Below are 24252 nucleotides of genomic sequence, written 5' to 3'. Positions count from 1 at the left end.
GAATTTCATCTCTCTCACAGGGCAGAAGTAGAAAACCGTAGCGTGGTTGGTGGAAAAGCATACGTTTCCATCCAAAAGCCCTAAAACAACAGTTAAAATATAGGGTCCTTTACAAATTTAAGATAAATACTGGATATCCAGACACCAGCCATGTCAAAAGCTTCCCATCCTAGTTTCGCTTTGAGTGCGTGCACAGGAGAGGAAAGAACTTCAGTTTTAAAACAAGTGGTATCTCCTTTCTTCTATTTTAATATAAATTGTGGTTGTTGAATGTATGTTGCACTGTTCTAGTTGGTTTTTATTCTTTTTTGATTTTTATAAAAACAATTACTAAAAGATGAATGATTTACAGATAGTTTCTAAATGTGCCATTCTGAAATCTTGCTGGATCTCTTTGTCGGTATTGACATTTTATTTATTTGTATTATCTTAGCACCGTGGAGTCCTAATCATGGACCTGGACCCCACTGTGCTAGGTACTGCACAAAGAAAGAACAAAAAAACCCTGTCCCTGCCCTAAAGAGATTATAGTCTAAGTTACTGCATTTTAATAAGACCATGATACTCTAAATGAAACTTAGACTTCAAATACAGAGGCTCTCACAGATCTACTTTACAGTGTTGCCACCTTTCCAGATTTTATTGCGAGTCTCAGAGTATTTGGCGGTTTTCCTGAAGGCCCAGTTCCTTTGTGAGATTTTTTGTGGGACGCTCAGCTGTTGCTTTAAAAAGTAAGTTTCTAGCCCTCATGGTTGCCAAGAAATTCTTGAAAATATGACTGTGCACCTAGAAGATTCTAAAACTAAAAACAACCACCAATAAGCCCATATTTTATTATTTAAAAAAAAAAAAAGATTTTTGAAGTCCTGACTCGTGACTTTGAATGCTTGGGTTGGCAATACTGATGTTATGCAGAATTTATACTATTCTGTTTTTGAAAAGCTGCTACCTGAAGGTCAGTAGGCCATATCTGAATTTATTCTTTAACTGTATTTTCTTGCTTTTTTTTTTTTTCTCAGACTGTACAATTTGTTCAGGGAATTTTTGTTGAAAAATATGACCCCACAATAGAAGATTCATACAGAAAGGTACAGTATAAAATGATGCTATTTTCTGTCAGCCCTTTAGGGCCAGATCCTGCACCTTTTTAATTCAGCCTAAACTTCTCCATGTCCTGAGAATTTTGTCTGAGTAAGAAGTGTGAGTTTAGATCTGTGTTAGTGTAGTGATGCTGGCTTGTTAACCTCCAGGCAGCTGGAACCTTGTGCCTGTATAGAGCTCTTGATCCATGCAGCTGGTTACCTGTGTGTGTATAGCGCACTTTGCAGGATCAGGGCCTTAGGGTATGTGTGATAAAAGACCTGTGACTTGGCTGCGTCTGGACCAGGTTAGCTGACTTTGGCTCAGGAGACTCAGGTTGCTGGGCTCTACAATTGCAGTGTAGACGTCTGGGTTTGGACTGGAGCCTGGGCTTTGAGACCCCGCGAAGGGGGAGGGTGCCCAAGCTCCAGTCCAAGTCTGAATGTCCAGACTGCAATTTTTAGCCCCGCAGTCTGGGCTCTAAAACATGGTGCCGCAGGATATTTTATCACAGTGTAGCCATACCCTTAATGTCATGCAGTCTTAGTTCATAGTATGCAGACATAACATTGATTGCCATGTAAAAATAAATGAATCAGAATTTATCATGTCATGGTGTTTGCAGCATTTCCTGCTGTAAGTAAAGGAAATAACATAAATATCACAGATTTAAGTACTGAAGTATAGTCATTGTTTTTAAAAAACAGACCACTTTACTGTTTAGTTTAAATGAGTGTTCCTTACATTTTTCACTGCCTTTTTGGAAATGAGCTTGCAATTACAAAGCAGAAGCTCTTGTTCAAATCCTTGACGCAGTGGCTTGATATAATTCTATTGGTAGAGCTGCATTCTCCACTCAGATTGATGTAAAGAACCCCATTGTTTTAGAGAGAAGAATAATTGTTGTCACAATTAAAGGCTCCAAACCAGAAAACGAAAGGAAGTGATGCTTCTTGTGCATGACAGTTACGTGAAAAAATTATTAAAACCTTCGTAGTCAAGAATTGCTTTTTCTGGAATTACCCTCTTTAATCTGAAATGATTTTTAGTAAGTGGAATGCTTGGAAAATTTAACAAGTTTTGAGTTGGGGAGGGTTGTGGGTTTGAGAAGGAATGAAGGAAAATATAATTTAAAGGGCTCTTTGGTTGTAATTCTGTATGTCTCACACTAGCACACTTTTGAGCATATGCCTTTTTTTTCTTTAATGTTGCTTGTTTCTTTCTTTTTTTCCAGCAAGTGGAAGTAGACTGCCAACAGTGTATGCTTGAAATCCTCGATACAGCAGGGACAGTAAGAAAAATCTAAAATATAGAATTTTTAATGTTAAAAATGAAGTTGGATTTTAAAAGGATTTGTCAGTGAAATAGCCCTATCCTATCAAAAAGAAAATGTTAGATCGACTGCTGCTGCACTAAACCGCAGTGTTTTGTTAAGTAAACCCAAAAGCCAGTGTGGTGATTCTGTCATCTGAACACCGCCAAACCCAGGAAAATTGCATACAATCACTGTGCTCTCGAATGAATTCACGTGGGAAAATGATGAGAGACAAATGCTCTTATCACCTGTGGGGAATGCTTTTCACAATGCGATCACTCTATATCTGACCTGTCAATCCTCATCCTCGAAGTAAACCTGCACAACAATTTCAGAAGATGAGCCTGGGAGCTTAAATTTGTAACTTTGCTAGACGCTAAAAAACATGGTCTTAATAAAGACACTGGATTTATGGTTTATTACAACAAGCTGTAACCCACTACCCCTCCTTTTTTGTCCTATGATTATGGGGATGTTAACAGGCCACTTCACCTTGAATGGTCTCTTACAATACTTGCGAACTACTTCTACACTTCTGAAGAAGTGAGGTTTTTTTACCCACGAAACCTTATGCCTAAATACATCTGTTTAGTCTTTAAGGTGCCACCGGACTCCTTGTTGTTTTTGTGGATACAGACTAACATGGCTACCCCCGATACTTTTACACTTGATCTTGTATGTAGCTGTGATACTCTTAGTACCTTTCCCAGGGTGGAAGAAGAGTTCTGTGTAGCTTGAAAGGTTGTTTCAGGTTGGTCCAATTAAAGATATTACCTCACCCACTTTGTCTCTTTAGTGATTGTAAATGTTACCCAGCTGAATTTCCCTCACAGATGGGATATTAATGGATTAGTGTTCCTCCAAATTCTAAACACCTTATCAACTGTGCTTAGGAATAAATTTTTATCTTTACAACATGATGCTAGAATTTGGGGATGATAATTTGTAATGTATTATATTGTGGTGGTGCCCAGAGTTCACAATGTGCTGAGCATTGTACAAACACACACACAAGATATGGTCTCCACCCCAAAGAGCTTGCAGTCAGAGGCATGAGGGATGGTAGCAAGCTATAGGAGGACAAAGGTGCGTGTGGGGGTGACCATCATAAAACCATACCATTCCATAAGCTAACAATGGGCACGGCTTGAAGGTGCTGAATCACTGAAACTGTGATTTCCCCCTCCCCTCTCCAAAAACGAAGTTCCCTGTCAAGCCACTGGACTTGGACCTGCTTCCTCCTTTCTTAGAGCACCCTCCTCCAGCTAACAGGACCTTACACTTAATGGCTTTTCCTCAAATACTGCTGGAAGGGACATTCTTCTCCTTCAGCTGCTTTCCCTGTTAGGAGGGCAGGATGAAACATTAGCCTGTCCAGAGCACAAATTTGAAGAGAGGCTTTTTCTTTGCAGCAGCTGAGGATGTCCTCCCACTTTCTGTGGGAATCCCTTACTGCTCAGGTCAACTGCCCCTCATGCTGATTCTCTGTGCTGTCCAGCTGTTCCATGTTGGGGGAAGCCCCTGCCATCCCCCTCCTCCTAGCATCTACTGTGAGGGAAGCTTCCTGAAAGCTCACCAAACCTCTTTATCATCTTGTGGGAGGGTGTCACTAAACAAACAAAAAGAACAGGAGTACAGACTAACAGGGCTGCTATTCTGAAAGCTAAACAAACAGACTTTAATGGTTGAGAACACTATGGGAGGAGGGTCTGCTTCTTAAGAGTTTTAAAACACAATTGCTGTTTGTTTTGGGAAGCACTTGGAGACCATGATGTTGAAAGTAGCCCAGATGGATAGAAATCAAAGTATGGTTAGAATTTCTAGTGAAGGTTCTTTCACTGACCTGTACAAAAGATAGTTCTTGGGTCTGACCCTGGATTTCCCAGGCCATTCTTGTATAGCCTTATGTTTTATCCCATTGAGCTTTCAAGCCATTTACATACAGCAAATGATTGCTGTACAATTACAAGTGCTTAGATATGAGTTCACTCTTTCTTCTACCCATTAGTGTTCACAAAAAACTTAACGTGTGTGGCATCTAGACGGTCTTTGCACAGTATTAGAGCAGGGACATATTTGCAGATTGTCACTTCACTGGCAGCAAAATAATATTTGAAATACTACTGCAAATGTGTTAATATTTGGTTAACAGTATGCTTTAGATGTACGTTAGTCCATATTTATCACTACAAGATATTTATCAGATTTAATTCTATAGCATCCTCTGCCTTTTTTCTTGCTATTTTTGTCTGTTCTTCTAACAAGTTTCTTCTTCCTCCTGAGGGTGGGACGTGGAAGAAGGGAAGGAATTGAGTCAATGTTTTTATTAATTTCATATGCTTCATTGGATTTCTGTAATGGGTAAAAATGTAAATGTTATATTAGCTATTACATTCTTATCTCTATTAGAATAAAAGGATTCCTTCTGAACTGTTTGTTATATGTATTAAACAGCTAATTAATTACCTTTTTTAAAATATTTGATTACAGGAGCAATTTACAGCAATGAGGGATCTTTATATGAAGAACGGTCAAGGGTTTGCACTAGTATATTCTATTACAGCACAGTCCACGTTTAATGACTTACAGGACCTGAGGGAACAGATTTTACGGGTTAAGGACACTGAAGATGTAAGTAAAGGACTTTTTGTTTTGTGAGCCATTGAAATCCTTCCATAAGTTAACAAGCAGGTATCTGGTTTTTTTGAGCAAGTTGATGGATGGCTGAAGACTACTGTTGCCTAGGAATGTTTTTTACTGTATAATAAGCTTGTGCTGGATGTTTTAGAAAAACTTTTCTTTGTTACATTAATGTTATTGAGCAGATTTTTCAAGAGTCCAGCATCCAAAATTAGGGGTAGATTTTTTTTTTCTTTCAAAAAAGCTCTTCTCCCACTGGGAACACAAACAACTTGGCCAGATTTTCAGATGTGCTGAGAACATGTGGCCCTGGTGAGAACAATGGGAAATGCTGGTTACGCAACTTTTTTTAAAATCTGTCCTTAGTTGATTTTTAACTTTGATATCCTTTACCAGTATAGGCATTTTCTTTTTTCTAGATGGGTTATATCAGAATATTATTGTTTTAAAAAATTAAACAAATTTTACTGTACTTTAGTTTCTTTTCCTCTAACTTTCCAGCAGATCCTGAATGTGTTGTTCCTGGGCTATAAGTAAAAAAGGCATGCTCAGCCTATTCACCAAAAAAAAAAAAATCCAATTGTTGCATTGGGTCACAACCTTAGTAATGGATAAAAGCTTTCTTTTAACTTTTATGTACATTTTTGTATGTCCTAAAGATGAGGCAACCAAACTGAAATAAGAACTTGAGTATGTGGGAGGGAAGAAGTCATCTTGTTAGCCAAGCTTCTTACCTTTTTTCCAGCTGGATGGATGATAATGACAGTTTTGAGCAGTCCGCTTAATTACATAGCCTTAGGTCACATTGCATGAGGCAGAGATGTGTTTTGTATGACCTGTTACTCGAGTGAATACTGTTCTGTTTCCTCCCACTCCTCCTCTACCCCCTCCCCGTGAGTTTCTGTGAAACATGACCAAGATCAAGGTCTTGCTTATTTCAGTGTGTGTTGGATGTTTTTTGTTTAGCTATAACAGTATAGAATACAGATAAACAGCTTGTCCCAAAGAGCTTACAGTCACGTCTGGGCCAGTGACTAGTTTTTAAAAACCTCACTTTGAAAACATGTTCAATTTCCTGCCTTAATGAACTGGGTCAAAGTCAGTTTTTTCATTCTACAAGATCATTCTCCCAGTCTTCATTGGAGATTGAAAATACTTATTTACTTTGCATTAGTATCAACTGAGTGATTTTAGGGTGATTTGAAGATTGTCATACACCTATTGTAACCTTCTAAGCGATAATGTTATGTAGTAGCTGCTCTGGGGAATAAAAATTCATTTTGCACTTGCTGATCAGGAAGTCTTGATTCTAGACGCTGAGTAGTAGCTTGGTTTCTGTTTACGTAAGCAAACTGTATTGCAGAATTCAAATCCTAACGATTAATATTTGTAAGTCTCTAACAAGCTGCCTGTACCAACCACATTTGTGCTTTCATTGTGATCTTTACCTTGTAGAAATGAATGTCCAAGGCATGTGATCTGCATGCATCTAGGATTGAGGAGGTAACTCAGTTTCCATGGCCTTGTGATCTGTGGTCTCTGCTGAGACTGCAAAGAAGGATTTCATCTGTGGTGGTGTTTCTGATGTGTATATCTGCCCACCAATAATTCATTTTCATATTGGCCACCAAACAACTGGCAAATGGGTAACTACTTTAAATCACTACTGACCAGTAGGTGAGTCAGAGTTTGAAAGGCTTTGTATCCCATTATCAGTTCTCTGGAGAATCCTGTGTTTCTGTCTGCGTTGTGAAGAAGACTTTAGTCTTTGAGGTCCTCTGGGCAGCAACTTTCATAAATCCTTCTTAGGTCTAGGGGAGGTTGAGTTGCTTCTGTTCAGTTTCCATTACTACTTACAGCTTTTTTTTTCTTTGTAGAGTATTTCAAAACCTGTCAATGTTGGTTTTGAGCATTAAGGCCACCAACTTGTGATTATTGCGGGAACAGCGTATCATTTAAACTTGACTGGCAGTTTGTCAATAGCTACTTTTTCAATTATATATTTATCCTGCTAGCTCATCTTTAAAGCTTGTTGCTGAGATTCAATAGAGCAGGATGTCTTTGGCAGTTTCCTGAATGCAGTATTGGTTTTAGTTACAGTCGTTTTAGATAGCAAACTTGAAAATGTGTATGGTAGCCCTGGGAGGAGGGACTCAGGAGTAAAACTTTCATACTGGTCTAAGTCCATATTTAGGCACCTGTATATGTATGTGGCCTGACTTCAGAGATACTGAGAGCCTGCAGCTCCCATTGATTCCAGTGGGAGATGTGGGTGCTCATCACTTATGAAAATCTAGCAACTTGTATTTAGATGGTCGGGTTTATGATCCTAACTTTAGGTACCCAGATGTGGGAATTTTGGCCTCAGGGAGAGCATGCACATTCAGAGTCTGAATTACAAGTGTGTGTGTCAAAGGTCTACTTTAGAGAGAGAGCGCTCTTAAAACTCCTGAGACTTGTAAGCTCAGGACAGTTCTTTGTCCCTCCCACTATTCTATTACAAAAATCTTATAGTCCCAAGAGGGTCTAACAGCTGTGGCATAAATAATTTTAGTTTGAGTTTTTGAAAAATTCTCAGCTAATGATAGAAATTAATTATTGGTTGGTTAATTTTAGAACACTTTAAAAAAAGTAAAGAATGGTTTAAAGAAGAACATACTCTGAATCCTTTAGCTGGCAAAGCACTGATCAGCCTGTACATGGTTGGAGATTATATTCAGTAATGCTATGCTTCTGGACCCTGTAGATGGAGCTGTTCCTGTCGTTAGAGGCTTTAGTTCTGTTGCCTGGGGCTTTCTGCATTTCATGATGGATTGTTTTTTCATCTGAAGTCTGTTTCCAAAACTTCTGATGGACTTGAAGTTGCAGATGTCTTACAGGACAGTGTTGGGGTGAATGGTACAGTTTTGTGACCATCATTTTATGTTTAAATGACGGGAAGCTGAAATTAAACTCTGACTTATACAGTCATTAGTAATCTTTTTCAAGGATTTACCCTGAGGGGCGTGAAAAAGATTTTAATCACTGACAACAAAAGTAACTGCTTTTCTTTGAAGTTGGATTACTTCAGTCATTTATATGGTCCTTGTAGCTGAGCCGGGATGCTAGAGGTAGCTTCTCATTCACATATTGTTAGTTTATCTCCTTACACTCATCCTGTTAAGAGTAGTGCTGAGGATCAGTAAACAGAGCTGGAGTTGTTGCACATATTTAGGCCAGATCATAAGTAAGCCATAGGCATTGTATTTAAATAGCCGTTCATGAAAAAGCTGTTTGAACAATGCAGTAGGTTGCTCTGAAGGATAAATGGTACTGTGGAGCTAAATGTGTTTTGAAACTGAGGTAGTCTCTTAACTTTTGTATTTACTTTTAAATCTTCATTGTTCCTTAACCTTGGCTACCTTGCTTTTTTAATTATTTTGAACCACTCTCTGGTTTAACTTGGTAAACTTTTTATTTAAGTAAAACTAATCTTCATTATGTGGGGATTATGCTTGCAAGTAGCATGATTCTTTTATTAGCATTTAGGTCAATGCACCGAGCTGTTCAACCAGCTACACTGCTTGCAGTGGCATTTGTACCATAGGTTGGTGAAATTAATCAAACAATGGACAGTGTTACTTTAATTCTGCTTCATTATAATTAACTTATTTATTCATTTTTGTTAGTTGGATGTTAGTTCATGGATTCAAACATGTAACACAATTTTTTCCTCTTCAAGCCTTGTACTCATGAGAAAAAGAAGACAGATCACCCTGTGTTTAGTGCTTGCGGAATGAGTCTCTTAAAATTTCAGCATTTTAACTGTTCAATGTTTTATGTGCAAGAAAAATATAAATTGCTGTTCTGTGTTTCAATTTCAAAAAGATCAAAACCAAACTTGATCAAATTCAGTTTATTGCAATAAGTCTAGAAATCTCATTGGTAGGGAGCAGTTAGTTAACTCTTGCCATTTAAAACGACCACGTGTCTTGTATCTCCCCATGTCTAGACAAATGTATACCTCATTTTTATGTGTTCCATTTTTTTTTGCTGTACCGCTTTTTAACATTCTTTAGTTAGTTTTGAATGTGTTCAGATATCCACATTTGTACATCAATATCCACGTCTGGGAAAATGGATCATTTCTTTTGGTCTCATACAAAATGAAAGAGATTCTAATTAAGCATATGTAATTGTGAATATTTGTATTTGGTGTAGGGTAGAATGGTTTGATCTGAAACAGAGATTCTGTTTTGCCTGCAGTTTCTGTTTCATGACTTCAGGTTTTGCTGTAGTAAGCAAAATGTAGTTGTCTGATTTCTTTTGAAACCATCTTGTTTTGAGGTTTAAATGAGTCTTAAATGTAGTTAACTAAGACTCTGCTTAAGAACAATTCTGTGCAAAATTAAGTATAAAAAGTAATTTGAAATTTTACAATACTTATGTACATTACGGAAGGAAATATATAGCAATTTATTTTCCATCCGGAAAGTACAGGTTTTGGGCTCAGTTTTGTGTGCAGAAAGAGAATGGCACGCACACCCATTATCAGCAGTTCTGTAATTTTGTCTCTTACAGTGCTATGGGGAAACAGTGTGTGTGCCTTGTCATGTAAATAAACTGCAGCAGTGGAATGGAGTGCAGATCTTGCTGTTACCTGTGTGCTTTAAAAATGCTTAAGGAACTGGAGATTTCTTACCTTAACTCCATTTCAGTATTTCAGGAACTGGGATTTATATGAAATGCAGGATTTAACAAATGGTGTGCAGCCCAGGACTTTCTGTACTATATTGTAGTTGCTTAAGGAGTTCATTTACGGGAGATCTAAAACAGATTAGACACAGTAGTGTTGTGAGAGCTCTTTAACATTTTCCACTTTAAATATGAAGTCCTACCAACTCCTTTGGCTTTCCTCCCTGCCATTTTAAATGTATTCTTCCCTGATGATGTGCAGGGATATCCATCCGTAGCCCACAAGGCTGAGGGGAAACAGGAAAAGTCTTCTGAGATTCACATGTTGGTACTGCCTCAAAGGTGTCTTACTGCTAAAGCGTGCTGGAAAAAATGTTCTCATTTTTTGACTGAACTAATTGAGTGTTTTTAAGGGTTATCAGATTGTCACATGGTATTGAATTGTATCATTTGATTGTTTGCCATGGAAGCTTTGGGGAGTATATTCTTAAAAGGGGAAATGTTTGATTTATTGAATGTTGACAACATGATTGGCTCTGTACAGTATATGAGATAAATACAGTCCCTGCCCCGAAGAACTTACAGTAGAAAAGAATTTTACCGGCTCTCTCCCAATGTGCAAGAAATCCCTTCATTTCCATCCATCGTTTGCTTTCACGCTTGTTGAAAAACTGTCCCAGCTCTTTGAATGTGTTTAAAGACTGCTCCATTCTGTTCCGCCTAATGCAAATAAATCAGTAACAAGTGTTTGTTGTAGCCAAGGTCACTTTCCAAAGGCACCCCAGTTCCTGTAACACTCCCCAGGAAATGTAGCAGGGACCATGGGCTCCCTTAGGCACTTCTTCCCTCCTGAGGGAATGGGCAGGTGGCTCCTCAGAGAGTCAGCAGTTGGTAGCTCCTTCATGAGGCTGTTTAACAGATGATTTGCCATCATTTTGTACCATTCATACAGCTGTTTCCACTCATTGAATCTCCTGGGCAGAGCTTAATGACAGTGGGCCTAGGATACAGTGATGCAGGTTTCTCATATGACTAACGCAGTAAGCAGTTTTTGATGTTAAAACAAAATTAGTGTAATTAACCAAAGAAATGGCATTTTATCCAGTCGTACTTAAAGACTCTTATGAGTGTCACAAAACAATTAGTTGCAGTTTTTGCTTGCTTGTGTGTGTGTGTGTGTGTGTGTGTATGTATATATATACACTCACACTCTCTCTCTCTCTCTCTCTCTCTCTCTCTCTCTCTCTCTCTCTCTCTCTCAATATGAACATGAAATTGTCCAGTACGTTTATTATTGCAGAAGTCTTTCCATTTTGTGTGCATAGAACTGTTAATGCAGCATGGTCCTGCACTCCTGATAGGAAAAGACAGCACATGTGGAAGGCCATGGTGCATGCATCTAGTTCCTTTCTTTCCAGATCAAGGGAGTGCTTTTCAAAGTTGGCCTCATTTATTTTCTGTGGCTTCACAACAGACTGCCAGGTCACTAGGGTTGTTAACATTCAGCATATATCTTAGGAAATATGCTTTATACCTTGTTGTCTAACATAAGTTAAGATGGCATGCAATTTAACCTTTTGTTGCTTGAAAGCGTCTTAACAATAAATTTGTGTTTTTGACTAGTGTGATGTTAGTGGATGACCTCAAAATAAACCTTGTATAATGTAACCTCCTAAACAGCAGTATTTCCATTTGTTAGATGGTGTAATTAATTGTCAGTGAAACTTGGTCATGGTGGCTGCATGCCACAATTTTCTTTCGGCTCCTTTCCAGCAGGTACCTGAAATGTAATCTAGTCTGTGAGTTCAGTGTAGCTCTAACTCTATGGATTATATACTCCATCTTATACCATTTTTCTTGTGCTTATAAAATGTAGCCCTGTCAAACAGAGACAATGCTTTTTGAAGAAATAACCTTTGTCACTGATGGCTTTTCTGGGCCAGTCCAGGGTATATGCAGCGTGTGTGTGTTGGAACAGTGTTTGCTCATATGCTTCTCATTGTTCTCTCCACACAGGTTCCAATGATTCTGGTTGGCAATAAATGTGACCTGGAAGATGAACGCGTTGTTGGCAAAGAACAGGGTCAGAATTTAGCAAGACAGTGGTGTAACTGTGCCTTTCTAGAATCGTCTGCAAAGTCTAAAATCAACGTTAATGAGGTAACTTACCAGCTGTTCCATTGCTAGGCAATAATGAATCACTTTTGTACTTTGTATATTCTAACTTCACCACCCCAGTATAAATATCACTAATGCAGTGTGCAGGCCATTGTACACATCTTGATCGTTTAGGATGCTTCTGGAGTCTTGATCTTGGGTACTATAGCTGTATTCCATTCATGGTAATGAAATACTCTTCAGTCTCTCCAAAGTACCAAAAAGTGAGATTCGTCTCAGTGTAAATGGCTCCTGCACAGCACTCCAGCCAGAAGTAGAGGGTATAAATGGAGGGATTTCGTCCAAAATGAGCTTTTTTGAAGTGGATATGTAACTTCTTAAGAGGCCGTCTTCTGAATGTTGGCGTTTGCATATTTCCCAGCATATTTCTAGTTGTGTTGTCTGCACTGCTGAAAATTAATTTGCTTTACACATTTTGATCAGCTGTATTGTAGTACCTTGGTGCCCTACCAAACAGACACCTTTCATCTCTCTAAAAGGAAGAGTTATTTGCCCTTCTATCTTAAGCTGCTATTTTACTGTGGCCAAGTCCCAGCACAAGAGTGTTGTCAGGACAGTTTGTGACAGGTTTAACTGGAAAACACCTGTGCAAATAGGTGTGCCTTGAACTGCATTCTATGGTGGCAAGGCTCAGGCATTCAGGCCCACCTGCTCTCCAGCAGTACTGAGCTCTTTATCCTCTACTGGGCATATCCTGGCTGACAGAGCCAAGTTTGTAGCCATGGAAGGTTGAAATGCCCTTAAGGTGGGCCCATATTAGGGGTTACAGATAAGGATTGAGTAGATAAGATAAGTAGAACCTGGGATTGGCAGCTCACGTGACAGGTCAAAGGGAGAAGGGCACTCTGTGCTGCATGAAGTGGCAGTTGGAGTCAGCCCCAGATAGAGGGTACTGTTAACCCCGAGTGAAAATTAAAATTGTAGTAAAACGTGGACCCCAGTGCAGTGTAAATGATACCATGAACCCAGTGCATCAGTTTCAGGATACTTCACAGTGGGCTACACAGAACAGTCAGAAAATCATTTTCGGGGGGAAAATACGTAAGATTTCCACGCTCCACATAGTAGTGATTGAGGACTCTGTGGCCAGAGGCATCTTAACATACACAGGGAACCGTGCAGGAGGGAGAGTGTTTCACTTGTACGCAGTGAATATGTTTAACTCATGAGTGACTGCATCAAACGCAGCCACAAGACAGTTGCATGAAATCATCTCCAATGAGTGAACCCAGATATTCCCATTTCCGTCTCTGTGTATTCTCTATGTCATGCTAGTGGAGTGAAGATAATTACCATGGATATTAATCTCTGTATTGCACTCTGTTTAATGGGGCTTTATAGTTCTTTCAACAGATTTGTAGGCTGAATCTTTATATAGTCCAGGCAAATATCTGAACCACTAGTTACCCAAGATTGCTTCTTTATACGTGCATTTATACAGGGACCTTTGCCGTGGGAGCTAAGATTTCTTTGACTCACAAGTGGCAGCTTAATCAGTTTTGTGACATTTGTCTTTGTACCAGATATTCCAGTTTCCAGGGCACCTAGCCCCATAGTATTTGAGCCTGATGGGACACATTGCCGCAAGACTCTCAGATTTTGTGAATTGGAGACAGTACCAAAAATGTGTTTTTCATAATCTGGTTGTGACACACACACAAGCTAGGGAAAGCAAAGGGAAGGAACACTCCATTTCTAAAGTGAACTGTTATGCTACATGTTTGTTTAGTCTGGAGTTGTTGAATGGCAGAAGTGTTGCCCTTAATCTTGATTTTTTTTTTTGGTAATATTGGATTTGATGTTATTACATGTTGTTAAAAGATGGATGCAAGGGGGATTAAATTCCTTTTGCCATTATCTCAAAATGGAATGTTAAACCTTTCACGTACACAGAAAACCTCTGAGCATTTTCTTTGAAAAGATGATGCTGAAAATACTTAGCAACAGCTCTTCAAAATTTACCTTTCTGGTGGCTTATATAACACTTAAATTTAGCTGACTCTCTTTTTTGAGGGAATGTCCTTCCTGTACTACGATCTTCTATGCAGACATTTAGCAATTATCTCTCACGACCACTAAAAACACCCTAACTGTGTGAGCCTAGATGTTCCAGTGTGACTTGTGATTGTTGAGTACCTCCATTTTTGCCTACTTAGACTTATTAGGAGGCTTCTTTTTCAGAGTGGGGATGCTCAGCACTTTCAGAAATTGAGGCTTTTTTAAGATGTTTCAATTGGGCATCAAAAATCTTTGCCCCGGCTTAGAAAGACTTTACTGGGAGCTGCTTGTCACTGGCAGGGGAAAGGACGGTTAGTGAACTGTGTCTTTCCCTACAGAAACATTTTTCCTCATATCTCTTTAACATCCAAAGCATGTTTAGCTGTTAGGAACTGTCTGGTTTGACCTTAATGGAGTACGAGCTGCTGGTTTTGCCTGAAGCTGACAATATAAAACTGTGTAGGACTAAACCCAATGGAGAGGGAGTGTGAGAAACTTAAATACTGTTAACTTATTTTAGTTTTAAAGCTTGACCATGATGCTGACTTCATCGTTTAATTTAAAACCAGTTGACTATGTTTCAATGCTTTAAAGGAGATAATATCAGGAAAATATTACATTTCCTGCGGTTTTCCAGCTATTTTTTTTCTTGTCTTTAAAGCTCCTTGGAATCAGCAGGCATTTGTCAGCCATCAGCCACATCGGAAAGGGAAAAAATAAACAATGAGTCGGGTGGGGGTTTCCGAGGGAATAAAGAATCCTCTTTGATACTGTGAGGTAGCTCCAAACATCCCTGCAAAGCTAGTTTTGCCATGAATAAGCTGCCAAGTATCATTGTAGGCAGAGCAAACCACAGCAAAGGAGTTCACAAGAAATGCATTTATGCAGCAGTAAGGAGACCCTGAGACTGGTGCCTTATGGATAAGTTTCAGTGCAGGGCAACTATCTGTTGCTCTTTCATGCTAATTTTATTAGCCAGGTCTGGGTTTCCCCACGATTTTGGGAAAGAGAAGAGGGATGCGGTAAGTCACCAGATAACCTCAACATGTACTGCAAAAGCAGAGCTTAAAAAATGCAGCTCTCTCACAGAGCAGATGGAAGGAAGGTTTTAAGAGACGAGCGAGGAACTTGAGGGCCAGGTGCTCCAATATGGTGAAGCTACTTTATGCTGTGGCATTGGTGTAATGTTGCCCTATTAATCAGCCCAAGGAGGGTAGCTCCTATCTAAAGATGATCTCCAGTGTTGTTGGGTCTCTTTCCACTTCCTGCTCAGCTTCCAAGAGGGTTCAAGCAATGGCACTATAATCAGGATACCCCTGCCCTAAATTCATCTAAGTTACTGCAGCCTGGTGCTGCTCTGACATGGAGCAAGGGGACTTGCCTACAGCGGGCGCAGAGGAGTCAAAGGTGAGCTTCAAGTCACCTTTGCACCCCCCATGCTCACCTAAGTTGACACTGAACATTTTTCATGAAACAAAAGCTTTAATCCATAACTTAAATTTGCAGCCACCAAGGAAAAGTACCAACTTGCCAAACAGTCTAGTTAGCCTCTCGTGTAGTTCAAGTGTTACGTTTGTGACTCATGGTTTGCTAAACACACCTTTCTCTTTCAGATCTTTTATGACCTGGTCAGACAAATAAACAGAAAAACACCAGTGGAAAAGAAGAAGCCTAAAAAGAAGTCATGTCTGCTGCTTTAGACCCACAGCACGCAGCAGCTCTGAGCCAGGTAAGAGTGCAAGGAAGTAACTGCCTAAGACACAGAGCTCTCTATTTGCCCTCTTATCCCCTGCTGAGATCTAGTGGCCTTTCTGTGACTTCTGATATTGTTGCAGCTGTTGCGCAGCCTTAGGTGATATAAGGACAATCACAAATTGAAACTCCTTACTGCCTCTCCCATCTCAATGGCAAAGAAATGAAAAGTTGCCTGCCAAAAAAAATACTAAGGTTGGACATGTGCTATAAATAATCTTCCCGTGTATCTCGGCAAGATGCTTCCAAAAACGACTTCATTAGCCAGGAGAGAGATCTTCAGAAAACAAGAAAATCTTACATTGTTGTTGATGCAGTGCAGAGTGCCCTGTGTCTCAGGACCCCAGAAAAGCAGATGCTCTTGTGTACCATGTGAGCTATGGTAGCCCAGCCCGGCTAGAGTAAAAGAGTTAGAAACAGCATTAATTTGACATAGTCAGCTGCTGCTCTGGACTTTCAGTTCCTTAAAGTTATCTTAAACTTTACTGACAACATTTCTTGCTTTTTTCCCCTAATCTATCAATAGATGCATGTTTTGCAACTTTGCCAATGTTGTACAGGTAGAGTTTATCTGGAGAAGCAGTATATCAGTTGGTCCTGCAGCAGCCCTGTATTTTTGGGGAGAAACTAACTCCCGAAAGATTTCTAAGATGACTTGTTTAATTTCTGAAGATTACATGAATCAGTGGTCCTCTGCCCAGCCATTGTGTCCTGGGTCTCTGTACTCTCTATAACTATCATATACCTAGTTCATGAAATGTAAACGTGTCTCCTTTAAATAGCTTTCAGATTGTCAGGGTTAGAGCAGTCACCTGACTACCTTGCTGGTTTCTAGTGGTTTGGGGCTTTATGCAGTTTACCTTTATCCTTTCCTAGTGATTTGCAGGCTAGATCCTAATGCTTTACGAGTAAAGAAGGGAAAGAAATATGGTTTACAAAAATCAATAGCATGGTTCAAATAGTACCAGACACCTCTCCCATTTCTTGCCACCTCAGGCAATGGATTTGAATTTAGCCAGTGTATCATCAGCCAAGCAGACTCCATGCTTAACGCAGCCTACCTCGTGACATTAAGAAGAGGTGCCATCTGCTGGTCTGTCAGTACTACAGGTCATTTGCTGCTGGTCCTTAACTGCAACAGCTTTGCAGCTAGTATCATTTTCATTGGAACAAATGGAATGCTGTGATAGGTTACATAGCATAGCAAGTGTGTTTCACCTGCAGCTTTAGGAGCAGAGTGAGTATACACACAGACTACATGCTGCTGATGCTGTAAATTACTGGTAAAAATGTGGATATGCAGTTTTGTTGATGAATCACTCGTAGTTTTGTGAGATTCTCCACTGTGCTTGCCATTGTTTGTGAGCCTCATCTTAATTAAATCGATTTGTTACAACCCAAGCTAACTCATTTCCATTTAAAGAAAATCCTAAGGGATATATCTAGTCAGATAGTTACTTCATTAATGTAACAACACCACAGCAACTCAATGTTTTGCATTCCTGATTTCCAGCATTAGTGAACGAATACAAACCAGGCATGCATCCAGCGAAGTGGGTATTCACCCACGAAAGCTCATGTTCCAAAACATCTGTTAGTCTATAAAGTGCCACAGGACTCTCTTCTGCTTTTACAAACCAGATGAGTTGGTATACTGTAGCCTCAGTTGAAATGCAGACCATGTTGCTACGACAATAGTACCCAGGTGTTCCAATCAGAAGAGGGGCTTCATGGCATTGCACTGTGAACACATACAAAATAAAAATCTTGGTCCCAAAGAGTTTACAAACGATCTCCAAAGAATCCAATTTTTTCTCTTCCTCTACTTCTAAATACATATGGAGAAGTTACAGTGGAAACAAATCACAATGCTGAAGTGAAATAACCCCCTTTTGTCAGAATGCTATCCATTGTGGTATACTTTTGTTCTCAGCTTTTCCTTCTATGGCCAATTTTTAGCAATGATCTTTTGGCCTTTGTTTAAGATCTTTCCTCTCTATGATGATTTAAGAAAGACCCTAACTTTTTTTTTTCTTCCTATTACGCATCCTAGATTGCAGGAATGAAGAACTGTTGCCCAATTGGAAAGTGCCAGCATTCCAGATGTCAAAAAATGACAAAGTAACAACATATCTGAAGAGGCTTCTCCTGTTTTTATATATTATGTGAAGAATTTAGATCTTATAATGGTTTGCACAAGGTCCCTGAAAAAAGAAATTGCTCTGTGTATATCTCTTGGAAATTAAGACCATAGTATTTCTCCTTTGCAATAGCGGTTAACAGATGTGAAAATAAATATAATTGACTCTAGTGTATAATTATACAAAAGAGCATGGATGCATTTCAAATGTTAGATATTGCTACTATAATTAAAATAATTTCATATTGACCTTTTTATCATCATTCTTCCCCATCAAGCACTAAAAATGTTCAACCATTATACTTTATATCTATAATTATATAGATATATACTATATGAATTTTCCCTTTGAACTCACTGCAGCAAGTAACTCTTTGAGTCATTGACTTCATTTTATATTTAAAAGTTATGGAATATCATTATTTTCATTCTGCCATTATATTCTAATTAAAAATGTTTGTGCATAATGCTTTGGAAAAATGGGTCTTTTATAGGAAAAAACTGGGATAACTGATTTCTATGGCTTTCAAAGCAAAAATATATAATATACTAAACCAACTCTAATATTGCTTTTGTGTTTTACTGTCACAGATTAAATTACAGCTTTTATGAATGATTAAATTTTAGTACATTTTAATTTTGTTTGTGTGGTTTTGTTAGTTTTCAGGGTTTTGGTTTTCAGAACGAAATGTTTTGTGAATTCCTTCCTGCTACCGCAGTAGTTGAAGTCTTCTGTTATAATAAACCTCAAGCACACAGTGGTTATGCCAACAGCGTGTCTCCACACTGGCCCCTGTTGATGTATTAAATCAGATTACACAGTAAAGACCATCAGGCTGCTTTTAAATACTTTGTATATTCGGATATTTAAAGATTGTATTCTGCTGAAAATATCCCTCTGTATAATTATTTTTGTATGTAAAAAATTAGTTTAATACTGTATCAAGGTCTATGATCTTTCAGTCTGACATGATCATGTATTTCACTGAGGGAATCTTTGTTTTAATATTGTTAATCTGCAGGGCAGGAGCCCAAGAATGAAGTTATATGCAGCGTCTCAAGTGAATCTGTGGACTGGAGAATTGATTTTGAGTAAATATAATTGCACAGAAGCTACCACCAACTATGACTTTTTTAGGCAAAACTCAGTGAATATTAGTATCAAAGAAATTGGTGAACTTGGCCTGATGATTACAGCGAGCTGAATGTGTTTTACTTAAAACCTCCCAGTTTCACAAAATTCAGGATATTGGGAGTGGAGAGACCTATATGTGTTTGTCAAACTCAGTCTTGTTTGTGTACAAGCAAAAAATGTCAGCCTTCTGTTTTTGATATTGGGCATGATTTCCCCACTTCAGATCTACACTGCCGAAATTCCATGGACCTTGGTGACTTACTCCTGCTTTACCCCAGAGTAGGTCAGAAGAGAATAAGGTCTGTATCTCCGCTGTTGGGACCAGGGAGTAAATTCAAGCAATACTGTAGCCCTTTTTGTCCAAAAGAACACAGTAGGAAATACAAAACTCTGTTGTAGCTAAAAGATTGTCCAGGGATCGATATGCAATTTTACAGGAAACCAGGAACTTCCTTAAACATGTTTTCAAAAGGTATGGTGGTGGCGCAGCTGCTGAATTTATGCAGAGATCCTAGTTCTAAATGCAGCTCTGAGAAGACTGAATGAAAGAATTTGGATGAGAATGATATGGCAAATGTCTACACTCATCAGTTACTAGGAAAACATTTAGTTGCTTAGCTATGTCACTTCACTGACTTGAATATGCACTTCTGTCTTTAGAAGGACCAGAAACGTGGTCCCTGGAGGTTAGTCAATATCTTTACTAAATGTAAGATTATTTTTAATAATGATTTTAGTAATAAAGTAACTGCTGATGATGGTTACAGATGTCTGTTGTATAAAAATAGAAATCTAATCTGAATTGTCTAATCAACTGAGCCACTAGGTGGTGCTGTAGTAATACAGCTATCATGGTCCTGAACATTTTATTAAAAAGGGAAATATCTTTTTTTCCTAAATAAACTAGCGCACTCTGTACAACAACCTAACCAAAGCACCCTGCTCCATGTGAAACGGTCGGGTGTGGTCAGCATGAGAATGGGAGCCTGCCAAGACAAATCCAGGCACTGCAGGAAGTGGTGTTATGAACTTGATGGTGCTTTTCCCTCTCACTTGGTAAACTTAGAACATCTTTTAGTCCACAGTTTCAAAACATTAACTAATTGGCTGAGCAAGGCCAGGTGTAACACCATGCGATGGCATTCTGTCACATGACACATGTGGAACATCCCATCCAACCCTTTTTATTGGTGCAAATCAGAGCACCCCGAAAGCCTGATGGGCAGGAAAAGCATTTGTGCGCATACACCCAGTAGTGCTTGCAGAAGAATGTCTCTACTGGCCCCTGCTGCTGTCCTCACATATCAGAAGCATCAGCTTAATTTAGTGCTTGGGAATATTGTATGTAGCCTGGTCTAACAAAAATACAGGGACAGTTTGGAGGGGATGAGACTAGAGCAGCAGGGCCAAAAGGATGCTGTAGGAAGGGAACCAGGGATGTGCAGAGCGACTGGGGATGAGTTTGTGGGGGTTGGAGGGACCTGGAGTGGAAAATGGAAGGCATACAGAGCTCCAGGCATGGGGGAGAATGGGTGACAGAAGAATGCAGGACGTCCCTGTGGGTGCAATGTTCTCTACAGAAGCTACAAAATGTGTAAACTGCAAGTTAAACCTCACAACTCTCCTGTGTGTAGCAGGCAATGGATGTAGAGGGAATGGAGTACCTAGCAGTGAAATGCAGTAACTTCAGAGGTGAAGAAGTAGGACATAAAGCACAGCAAGGCATATGGATATACACAAAACCCATGACCCCAGTCTGGTGCTCAAAGGCACCTTATTGCTGGAGGTCATCTTAAAGCTAGGGTATAAGATGCAGGTCTTGCAAACTTTGCCACTAAGGATCCCATCCCTGGGAAGGTAAAGGCTGACTTTCACTCACAATGTTCATTGGAAAATTAATAGCAAACTTTTAATATGATAGATGTAAAAGTGAGTTAGCCTTTTTTTAATCTCTGCATACTTCTCATTTTACCACTGGGTAACACTGTTTGAAAACAGCTTTGCATGATGCCTAGTATAAGAAAAATGGTTTTTAAAAATGTGGGTTTTAATTTACTTCTCTAATTTAAAAAAAAACTTTAAAATGTGAAATTAGTTCCTCTTTGAGATGAGTTAGAACCTGACATCTGAACGTATGCTGAAGCTGAATACCCTGCAGTTTTGGTCCAGATTTCATGTACTCTCAGATCTAGTTCCTATAAAGCAGAATCCTTTTGAAAAGTCCTTGTTTATGGATGAGGCACACTCCAGAATGATGCCTTGATGCACTTGCTTACTATTCTACACACAGATCTAGTGTTCTCATTGGATAGCTTTTTAAAAAAATATATAACTATTGGACTTTTAAAGACAATAGCCCAAATTCTTCCTTGAGAGAGACTTCTGCTCTTCAGTGGGAGCTGCCTGTTCTTATTGGCAGACAGGATGTATCCTGAAGCACATAATTTAATGTTTTGTCAGTTTCAGTAAGAGTTTACTCTAGAATATTCTAGATACATGTTGAAATTAAGATCTTCCCTAGGCACTGATTTAAAGTATTCCTGTTCCTAACATCCAATAACACAAAATAGGATTTAGCTAGTAGAGCAGGAGCACATTTAAAATTTCAGTTGAATCACAGAGGCCCTAAAGTCATCCTGGGTGTAATACCATCGACTTCAGTAGAGTTACACTTTTCATGAACTGGTTCATATTTTCTACCACCATGGGTACAAACACTGTTCTCCAACTAAAATTAATCAGCTCATATTTATCTTTTATTCAGCTGGAGACAATGTCATCTAAGGATTATTACATTAGTTTGATCAGCTAATATGTATTACTGTAACTCCTGTCTTACTAAAAACTGAGCTGTATATTATTGCAGATGTTGATTTTAACCCAAATGTGGCAACAGGCTTGTGGCTGAAAGAAGAAATTATTGCATGATTCTGCCTTGCAGAAAACCAAATTCTACCTGTGGCCTGCCAACTTTGAGCTGCATGGGCATTCTGGGTAAGGATATGCAAATATATACACTACACTTCCCTTGCTGCTTTTGATTTCTTATATCCAGCACTACCCTAATACACCCCCAGGGAAGTCAATGGACAGGTGTTTTGCTAAGGCTAGAAGAGCATTTGCGCAGTGTGTGTGTGTGAGTGAGAGAGAGTTGTACAGCAGCAGTTTCAGCACCAATTGGGGCCATTAATTGCATGGGTTATATAAATAATCTTGCAAAACATACACTAGAAAGGGTTGGCTGATGTAGATATCTCAGAAAACCCTTCTAGTGAAGACAGCTTGTAGAAACAGGATGAGTGCTTTTACCATCATAGCTATTACCAGTTCTCTGAACTGAGTAAGCTGTACTGCCAAAAGAACTTTTGTGCCAGCATAACACTATCTATGCTAGGGCTTTTTCTGGTATGACTCTGGTGGTCAGGAATTGTGTGTGGGTGGGGGGATTGTATACCCTTCCCTGACAGCTAGACCATCAAAACGTTTAAGTGTAGACCCGGCCAAAATGTGCATGATATAGCTTTTGTTATCTAAAAAAATATCCCCGATAAAGTCTGCAACACAAACCCTGCCCTACAGAAATGCAGAACCTGACATTGACTTTCTGTGGCTGACGCCTAGTTTACACTAGGAAGTTTTACTAGCATAGTCATGTCTGTCATGAGTATGAAAAAAATCATACCCTTGACCCACACTGCTCTGCCAGCAAAAGCGCTAGTGTCTCAGCCCAGTTATATCAGCCAGAAAGTCCTTTTTGATAGTAGTTGGGCTACACTGAAAAGTGACATTGGCATGGGTGTATGTCGCTGGGGTAAGCTGTCCTAACTCCCAGTGTAGGTAGCAGCAGATTGGTGGATTCCATATACAGCAATGGGAGAACCCCTCCCATCGCTGCACTAGGTGTCTACATTGAAGTGCTGCTGTAGTATTTAAATACAGATGTAGCCTTATTTCACTCAGGGGACTGGTTTAAGCTACTCTTTAGCTTAAGTATAAGTTGTCTTTCCATTAAGGGGAGGATTGTTGGTGTAGCTCTACCACTCCATCTATAGTGGCAAACCCTTTGTAGTGTAGACAAGGCCTGAGACTAAGTGAAATGTAAAGAAGTTATCAGTGTATATAGAAAGCAAGCTGGGTTTTATTTTTTTCTGTCGATTTTAACCATCTCAGGTACTTCTGAGATCCCATAGAAGGCACCTGGAGAAAATTATTTTTTAAGATGCAATGTCCTGTTAATTTTCTCTGTTTAACTATTTATGCTGCACAAGAATCCCTAGTTATCACAAAGAAATTATGCAGAAGGGCAGAGGAAAGTGCTAACTCTGTGGAAGCTCCATAAAAAGCTGTGAAATGCAACCTCCTATTGTTCTGGATGGTTTCTACAGACCACAGCCTCATACGCCTTCACTGGCCAGCTGGGTTTATTAAGACTCAAGCTATTTCTCATGAGCAATAAAATCCTTATAGTTTAAATAACACATGGAATCATCTCCCTATTGCTGCGTTTTATAGCACGCTCCAATTCAGTGAGCCCATCATATTTAATTTTTACAAGGCTACTGATGAATGCTTCATTTAAATCCCTTTGGTTGAGTGTGCGCCAGTTTTCCCACTGGGATCATAATTCAAGTCCCTGTTGCAAGGGCAGACAGCTTCCCTGTTGTCCCCTGTCAACTGAAGCATTGTTATGCTAATGTCAGCCAAAGCTAACTGGTTTTAAGTGACTATTTTATTCTGTGATTGAGCTATTAATGGGTGCTCCCTGCGACTGAAATCCTGAAATGCAGATTTAATGAGAAGGCAGGCACGGGGGTATTTACATTTGCAGATGGTTCTGGCTCCTCTCATTGCGCTGGGCTGTTCGTGCTGTTTTGTTGTTGTAGGGCTGTGCAGGAGTGCAGAGAAAAGTCTACAGCCACCCAGGGCAGGGTGCAGGGCACTCCTATCTCCAGGACTGTCAGTCTAACAGCTTCACCACATCATCTTGTGGAGAATGACATGTGCCCAGAAGGGTGCTGGCACGGGGGTATTTACATAAAGCCCTGGCTTTAGTATGAAGGGGAGGGGTCTGGCTAATTATTACATGTAAATACCCCCGTGCCTGCCTTCTCATTAAATCTGCCTTCTCATTAAAGCCCTGGCTTTAGTATGAAGGGGAGGGGTTTGGCTAATTATTCACCAAAGAAACATTTAGGTGGGAAGATTTGTGGCAACGGAATTTCGAATAAGAGAAGGTAGTGAGGAGAGTGATTGGTCAGGTACCATCTAGTCCATATTTGGACAATGCTAAAGAGAGTACTTTTTTCCCAAACAGCACAATTAGCCTGTGGAACTCATTGC

At 39.5% G+C, this 24252-nt stretch overlaps 1 protein-coding gene across 9 annotated transcripts in view; it reads left to right on the top strand.

Annotated features, from left to right (window-relative positions):
- Window positions 1-18414, top strand: part of RAP1A (RAP1A, member of RAS oncogene family) — a 71700-nt gene extending 53286 nt beyond the window's left edge. For 8 of the 9 annotated variants that reach the window (XM_050954403.1, XM_050954405.1, XM_050954404.1 and 5 more), the window contains 6 exons: window positions 1020-1088; window positions 2315-2371; window positions 4886-5026; window positions 11726-11869; window positions 15499-15614; window positions 17691-18414. In XM_050954403.1, coding sequence (XP_050810360.1) covers window positions 1020-1088; window positions 2315-2371; window positions 4886-5026; window positions 11726-11869; window positions 15499-15585 — 498 coding nt within the window. In that variant the 3' untranslated portion in view covers window positions 15586-15614; window positions 17691-18414. Of the gene's footprint in view, window positions 1-636; window positions 732-1019; window positions 1089-2314; window positions 2372-4885; window positions 5027-11725; window positions 11870-15498; window positions 15615-17690 lie in introns of those variants that run through there. The other variant, XM_050954409.1, reaches the window with a different exon arrangement.
- The last annotated feature ends 5838 nt before the right edge of the window (window positions 18415-24252 follow it).

Source organism: Gopherus flavomarginatus, chromosome 5 (genome assembly GCF_025201925.1).
Source record: "Gopherus flavomarginatus isolate rGopFla2 chromosome 5, rGopFla2.mat.asm, whole genome shotgun sequence".
Taxonomy (NCBI): domain Eukaryota; kingdom Metazoa; phylum Chordata; order Testudines; family Testudinidae; genus Gopherus; species Gopherus flavomarginatus.
The sequence above is the reverse complement of the archived record's forward strand: the minus strand, read 5'-3'. Positions and strand labels throughout refer to the sequence as shown.